Source organism: Channa argus, chromosome 10 (genome assembly GCF_033026475.1).
Source record: "Channa argus isolate prfri chromosome 10, Channa argus male v1.0, whole genome shotgun sequence".
Lineage (NCBI taxonomy): Eukaryota > Metazoa > Chordata > Actinopteri > Anabantiformes > Channidae > Channa > Channa argus.
Genome location: NC_090206.1, coordinates 10,555,245 through 10,563,176, shown reverse-complemented (window position 1 = coordinate 10,563,176; position 7,932 = coordinate 10,555,245). Strand labels below are relative to the sequence as shown.

Genomic DNA, 7,932 nt, shown 5'->3' with positions numbered 1-7,932 from the left:
TAGAAAAAAACAAGTTTATTTTAGCAAGCCATCTTCATCTTCATCACACAGACTTAATTGATATCCCCAAATCATCTTTATCAAATCTTTAATACAAACCACAGATTTAAATACAATTCAATCTTGCAATATTTTCTCATTCAATGTATCAAACCACATTACCATATTTCGATAACAGTACACAGAACACTTCAAAACAGAAAGACAGTTATACGGTTACAAGTACAAACAAATTAATCTGATAATTTCCAGGACTCTTCAAAGATGTTGTTCGAATGAACAGCATAAAAGCTGAGCACATTGTGGGTTTATATTGTTATAAGTCATCATTAAATAAAAACTGAAATTTAGGAAATGAAAAAATGTTTTCAGAAATAGAGTATTTTAGAACTAAGTACTCTATACACATTACTAGTACATGCAGTGTGTCCCCACACAGACGCATCATCCAAAATATATTTTCCTACATGTTGCTAATGGCAGCTTATAATAAAGCCTCTTAAAAACAGTGGCTGTCCTCCATCAACAAAAGTAACATTTCCAGAGAACAAAAAGTCACAAAGCAGGCCTGCTAAGGCTAGTGAAAAAAAAAAAAAACCCAACAACCTCCACTCCCCCACAGCAGAGAAAATACAGTAGTTTCGTGATTTAAGCTTAGGCTTTAACTACAACAGCTAACACTCTGGTTCCTAGATGGTACCGTGATTAGTCCCGAAGCCTGTGGTGGTTGTGGGGGGGGCTGTGGATCCATGCTTGTTTGTCTCCTCTGGTCTTATGAGCAGAGAAGGACAGGCCTTATTCGTGTTTGCCCTTCCCTTTGGGCGTGCCTTCATTCCAGGCCACATAAACAAACAAAGCCAAAACCACATGCACGGCGAGCACTGCTACGATGGCTGCATAGAAGTAGCTGTCAGAGCTTGACATCTTCATTGAACCTGGGAAAAGGAGGTGGAGAACACTTAAAAGCAATGACAAGAAATTGATAAAAATGTGAACACGTGCAAAGATCGTTTTTATGTGAATTATCATGTGAAATGCAATTTACATGCATTTTTCAACAACTTAGATATAAAAATTGTTGCAAATATGAGAAGGGAAATCTGAAGGTGATCTCAGTAACAAAAAGTTTTCCATTAGAGGATTTTCTGAACTGCTAATGTTTTAATCTCTTTTGTGATTTTAGGTCAGTACGGACAATATTGTTAACAAATGATTTGACTGGTAAATGTCTGAGTTTTACTAGATTTTCATATATGAGTTATTGTGGTTAATTTATCAATGGCTTTATACAAACTGCATCAAATCACCAAAGGGAAGAACACTGCAAACCATTACAGGTAATTTAATGGCTTTATTGCAGAAAAAACAAAATGAAACAACTGACATACTATAATTGGAGTTAGACCTGAATGAACAGGTATTTTATATCTTTTTTTGTAAGCAAAGATGCCATAAATTATCTGGTTCTCCAGTATAAGGACTAGCTTACCTGAATGTCTTTCCAGTTTAGAATCATTGGTTTTAAAATAAAAGACATCTGGACATGTCAACAAGGAATATAGGAAATGTGAAGTGCTTTCTTCACAATATTTAGAAAATGGCCTTAAAGCAATGCAGCCTTAATTGGATTTTGTAACTTTGTACTTGCAATATCAAATCCATGGCCCTATTAAGTATGCAAACAAATGTAAGACTTGACAAAGTCCCGTATTTCCACTACTGTTTATAGTATCTCCTAGATTTGTATGAAACTTACAGCCATGACAACTAGAATTAACTAAATAAATAGACTATTCAAGCAGGAGTTTCATAACTAAGCAGGACCAAAAAAAGGCTTGTATAAACCCTTGAATAAAGTATCTTACAAATTTCATTTGAAGGCTTCTCACAACAGTTTAAATTATATACACAATGTGTGTAAATAATGTAATTTACTTATTTGTAGTTTTTTTTTTCATGTCCTAGTCAGGTGATGTCATCATTTTGCATTATTTTCAAAATTAATAAAAACATTTTTAATATAGGTTTGCAGCTTGTTTTGCTTTAAGTAAACCAAACAAAATAAAGTATGTTAAATAATAATTAAATAAGAAATTATAAGGCTTACGTGAGGAAAGTTTTTCTTTACAGAAGAAAGGTGACACTCAGGTTTAAAAAGTTTCATGTTTACCACTGGGGATATGAGAAATATGAATTTTGGTGTCTATTGCCTGCTATATATTTTCTGCAGACACAGAACCTTCTGTGGACTGAATTTGTGAAAGCATTCAGTTGGAATTCTTAGCCCTGGTTAATTAAATAAACAGATGTTCTTGCATGGTAAAGCCACTAGCTTACCTGAATGTCTTTCCAGTTTAGAATCATTGGTCTTAAAATAAAAGACATCTGGACATGTCAACAAGAAATATAGGAAATGTGAAGTGCATTCTTCACAATATTTAGAAAATGGCCTTAAAGCAATGCAGCCTTAATTGGATTTTGTAACTTTGTACTTGCAATATCAAATCCATAGCCCTATTAAGTATGCAAACAAATGTAAGACTTGACAAAGTCCCGTATTTTTTGCGAAAACAAAGTGAAAAGCACAACCCTCCTTTCATCTAAATCAGTAACACAAAATAACAGTTAGGGCTGCTACTGGCCCGCAAATTCAAACAAGGTAGTCTTATAAACCTTACCCTCAAATATGTACGCTTTTGATGTGAAGTACAATCCAATGGGCAGCGTGACCATCAGGATGGTGAAGAACAATAGTGTCTTGAGGGCTGAAACCATGGAGCTTTCATTTCTGCAGAGGAGAACAGTTCACAAGTCAGGCGAGAGAATACGAGACAGCGACCTTACTAATGCGGGCGAATCTCATGGTAAGGATTTAATGTCACGTTCGAGTATTACGCCATATTAAATAAAGGTCTTTCGTAAATGATTGCACATGTTCCACACCACGCACCACAGGAGGACGGGGGGAGCTGTCAATACACACATAAAGGACAAAACTGAGCTATGAAGCTAGCTAACTAATGCTAGCTGTTCTAAAGTTTTCTCACCCTCTAAAATACGGCGGCGGTCCGGCAGCGGTGTCTGAAGGTGCTCTGACTGGTCCATCCATCGCTGGACTGATGTGAGGATTATTAATATATATAAAATACAAAAATATTATCAGTTAAGGTTTAGACGATCCTTCTCTGTGTTGTCTTGTCAGTATTGATTCGACTCTTCCGTATAAGGTCACGAGACCATCACATGACGAGACTTTACTCCAGTTAGTCTCGCGAGAACATCTCAGAAATCCATAATCTGATTTTTGTCGCAGAAACGGACAAATTATAAACAGTCAACCAGTGTGTAAGTGCTTTGTGTTTTCTTAAATTACTACCTGTATTTCACATATGTAACCAGTGGTAAGAAAAGTTTTTAGATCCTTTAGCAATGTGAAAATTATTTATTTACAAGAGGTATAGGCTACAGTTTAAATCCTCAATTCAAACTAATATATATATACTATATACATAAATAGAATATTACACATTATTGTATTGTTGTGTAGACTACTGTTTTTTATTCTATTCTTTAGTGCTGGACATTTACACAGATTTAAGATGATTCAAACAGTGCTTTAAATTCATGTTTTCTGTCTTACGATCTTTTTGTGCACAGTAAACATAATTGGTTGGAAGCATTATAAGGCTGCAGAAAATGAGAATACTGAAGTAGTGCAATTACCAAAGCAAATGCACTTTCTTTCCACTACTGTTTATAGTATCTCCTAGATTTGTATGAAACTTACAGCCATGACAACTACAATTAACTAAATAAATAGACTATTCAAGCAGGACTGTCATAACTAAGCAGGACCAAAAAAAGGCTTGTATAAACCCTTGAATAAAGTATCTTACAAATTTCATTTGAAGGCTTCTCACAACAGTTTAAATTATATATGCAATGTGTGTAAATAATGTAATTTACTTATTTGTAGTTTTTTTTTTCATGTCCTAGTCAGGTGATGTCACCATTTTGCATTATTTTCAAAATTAATAAAAAAAAATTCAATATAGGTTTGCAGCCTGTTTTGCTTTAAGTAAATCAAACAAAATAAAGTATGTTAAACAATAATTAAATGAGAAATTATAAGGCTTACGTGGGGAAAGTTTTTCTTTACAGAAAAAAGGTGACACTCAGATTTAAAAAGTTTCATGTTTACCACTGGGGATATGAGAAATATGAATTTTGGTGTCTATTGCCTGCTATATATTTTCTGCAGACACGGAACCTTCTGTGGACTTATTTTGTGAAAGCATTCAGTTGGAATTCTTAGCCCTGGTTAATGAAATAAACAGATGTTCTTGCATGGTAAAGCCATCTGTAATTATCTAGATGAGGTATTTCGGCAAGTATCAAAACTAAGGGGCAGCATGGTAGTTACAGATAATGGATGGAAGGATAGTATTATTTAATATTCATTATGTTATATTATATTGTATTATATCCCAAGTCCAGTAGAAATTGGGGAGGGTTGCATCACAAAGGGCAGCCAGGGTAAAACTGTGCCAAATCCACATGCGGACAAATGATCAACTGTGGTGACACTGAACTCACAGGATAAGCCAAAAGGACAAATTTAAAAAGATTTAAACAAAAGCACTTGCTGTAGTTCTTTGCTATGTGTCAAGACCGGACAGTTTATGCTCCAGTTGGCTTTGTTCACCAGTCCCTCTCAAAGCGTTCTCCAAAACACATTTTATTTAAAAAGACTCTCAAAAGGGGCCAGCCAAAACATCTAAAACAATTAACAGTGTTTTTAAAGTAATCACTTTGCTCTCTGAGGCAATTTTACTCCCAATTAGTTACCCAGCAAAAAGTCATGTCATTGATTCTATGTAGACACAAAGGATTGTCACAGTGAATCATATTATAGCTATTTTATTAGATATTATTATTAGATGTGTTGCTGGATGAGCAATAGGAAAAGTATTGTGCAGTGGAGACAGAGAGGAAGTCAGTGTGTTTACTTGTAGTAACTAAATTTAAACGTCTGCAACTTTATTTATTCTGGTATGAGATAATAAAAAGAACTAACTACAGTTTGTAAACATTCATAAACAAACAGTTGGGAGGAGGTGTAACGAAGCTGTTACAGAATTGTAGTGTGGCAAACAAAATGAATACATCTTGAAATTTAATATTAAATTGTTATTATGTATGTAATATTATTTACAATTATAATGATTCTCTTTTGCTTTTAACCATGTAATCCGCAGATTTGTTGAATGAATAGAGGCCACTAAGTAACTGCAGAGACACTTTACAGATGTTTTTTTATTTTAAATTAAAAGTGTAAGACTGTTATATTTAGAGATCAAATGCAAAATGCTAATCACTTATTTGTATTTGTAAAATGGTCTAGTCTACTACTAAAATGAATTAGAGTTTGACTACAGCCCAAGTCACTACAACACTTTTTGTTTTTCTAATATTAGAACACAAAAATTACAAAACAAACAGTGGCCATTTCAATAAACAGATGTCAGTAATTAGTCTAGATCCACGTTATATCCTCCAAATCCACTAGAACCTTATTTTTTCTGGAAACAAATGCAAAACTAAAACTTAATTAATGTTTATTTTATAGTGAGCTTTGGGAATAAACTATAAACTATGGTGCAGTCACTGCCGGCACATGTTCACTCCGTTATGATGATGAGGATTATACATTTTCCTTAATTAAAGTATTTATTTTAAATCAATGAGTGCACGATTGTGAAATATATCAGAGGAAATTATTTGAAAAAAAAACAAAGACAACTTTTTCTTACATTTTTATTTTTATTATAACACAATTATTTCATCTACCAATTCTTTCCATTCTGGCATTTTAGAAGATTTCCAGTTTCTTAAAAGAAGTAATTGCTGTAACAACTTGTACCATCAGAATTTAGAACTGAGTCCAAGGAGCTGCAGCCAAGCTCTTCAATGCAATATGAAGCTCACCCCATACCCTAAAGGCTATAGATGTTTATGCCAGAATGAGTAACCAAGTGAACAGTCCCAGACCATATGGATAAAGGTTTAAACCTCATTCTGGGCACTTCCAAAATGTTTTGTCATTTATTAACCACATCCCATAAAACTTAGATGGTGTTCAATAGCAATATGAGCTAAGGGTCTTACAGTAAAGTTATTACTGTACCTTTTAAATGCCTAAATTTCAAGCATTTCCAAAAGTTCTAAATACCTTATGGGTCTTTATCTTTATGTAATCCCTTTTGTTTTTTGTTTACAATATACCGTCCTTTTAACTATTTTTATTTAAAGATTATTCCAGAGAGAAGTACAGCTGTGTTGGAGATATATATATATATATATATATATATATATATATATATATATATATATATATAATCTAACATTAGATAAACATCCTTTTCCCCATGATGTACACATTTTAGACACCGATTCTGTTTGAAAACACAGTTAAAGATGTTAAAGGCAAGTATAAAAGAATAACAATAGTGGTGCTATCATAATTTTTATGACGTTTACTTTAGCCCAAAGTGATAAATTTAGTTACTTCCACTTTTTAAAAAATAAAGGTTCAAAATTTGGAATCATTAACTCATCTATGTTTCTAAAATTCTAAAACCTAGATACTTCATCCATATTTGGGAATTTTTGAAAATATAATTAATTTAGAAATTGACCAAAGTGTTTCTTAAGGACTGCTGATGAGATTTAAAAAGACTGCTGAATAGCTGGGGCCCTGGGTTCAAATGTTGAATAATATTAACAGACAATAAAATATGTTAATAATAAAAACATATGTTTTTTCAGTAATATAGTGTTTCACTGTGTTGCCTTCATTTTAAAGTAGCCAGTTAGATAAAACCACACCATGACCAGCTGCACAAGCCTCTTCCTCTGTTGCATAACTATAATCAACAGTCGTTCAGGAGAACAAGTCCGTCCATTATCATAATGTGACCTTGAGCATGGTAAGTTCAGGGTCAAGGGGGGGCTGGAGCCTATCCCAGCTGTCATTGGGCGAGAGGCAGGGTACACCCTGGAAAGGTTGCCAGTCTATCTCAGGGTCAGCACATAGACACATACACAGACAAACACCCAATCACAGTTACACTTACACCAACGAGTAATTTAAAGTCACCAGTTAACATAAGCACAAAGAGAAATGCAAACACCACACAGAAAGGCTGTAGCCAGGAGGTGGATTTGTACCTATAGGACCTTCCAACTGTGAGGCGCAGCGTAACCAGTCAAATACTGTGCTGCCAAGGAGAACATGTGCTTTTACTTATTGTTTTACTTTTTGTACTATAAGTGCCTTTAACTGAATACAGGTGTTTTATCTAGGTAGTGTTGAATGCAGTACTTAATGTGCAGTCTTGTGTTTTTACTCTAAGTACTTTCTTAGTAACAAAGAACACTAGAAATTTCTGTCAGCAAACAGCAAGGAGTGTAGGAACCTTTGGACAAGGTAAAAAAGTGAAACATTACAAATTCAGCCATAATCTTCCTTACTGAATGTAATTCAGTCGAAAAATAAAGTGAAGAAATCTGACGCAAATAATCACAGTGATCCGCATTTCTTGCTCTAGTTGCTATGTTTGGACCCACAACACCTAAAACCTCCTGGTAGCATTGTGACCCAAAGCCCACGAGGCCATGTAGGACATCATATGCATGAGAACACAGACAGTGCTAAATCTGATGCATAAACCCATTAGGAGACGTGCTATTGTGGCAGGAGGCCCACAGTGAGACCCCATCGCTGTAAAATGCAATGATGTGCAAGAGCTGTAGAAATTCCTCCGTGCAAAGAGGGAACTATCTTCTGGCTTCATCCAGCAGGCGAAAGACCATCATGTCATTCTAGCATTAGACCATATAATGCCTCATTGCTCACCCATTTTGTGTTTA

General features: G+C 34.5%; 1 protein-coding gene across 1 annotated transcript; it reads right to left on the bottom strand.

Moving 5' to 3' along the window:
• vma21 (vacuolar ATPase assembly factor VMA21) lies at positions 1-3,245 on the bottom strand. Its single transcript, XM_067518962.1, has 3 exons — positions 3,048-3,245; positions 2,679-2,788; positions 1-935 (listed from the first exon to the last, which is right to left on the bottom strand). Exons 1-3 carry the CDS (start codon positions 3,107-3,109, stop codon positions 796-798), a joined length of 312 nt encoding a protein of 103 aa, XP_067375063.1. The 5' UTR covers positions 3,110-3,245; the 3' UTR covers positions 1-795.
• Between the last annotated feature and the right edge of the window lie 4,687 nt (positions 3,246-7,932).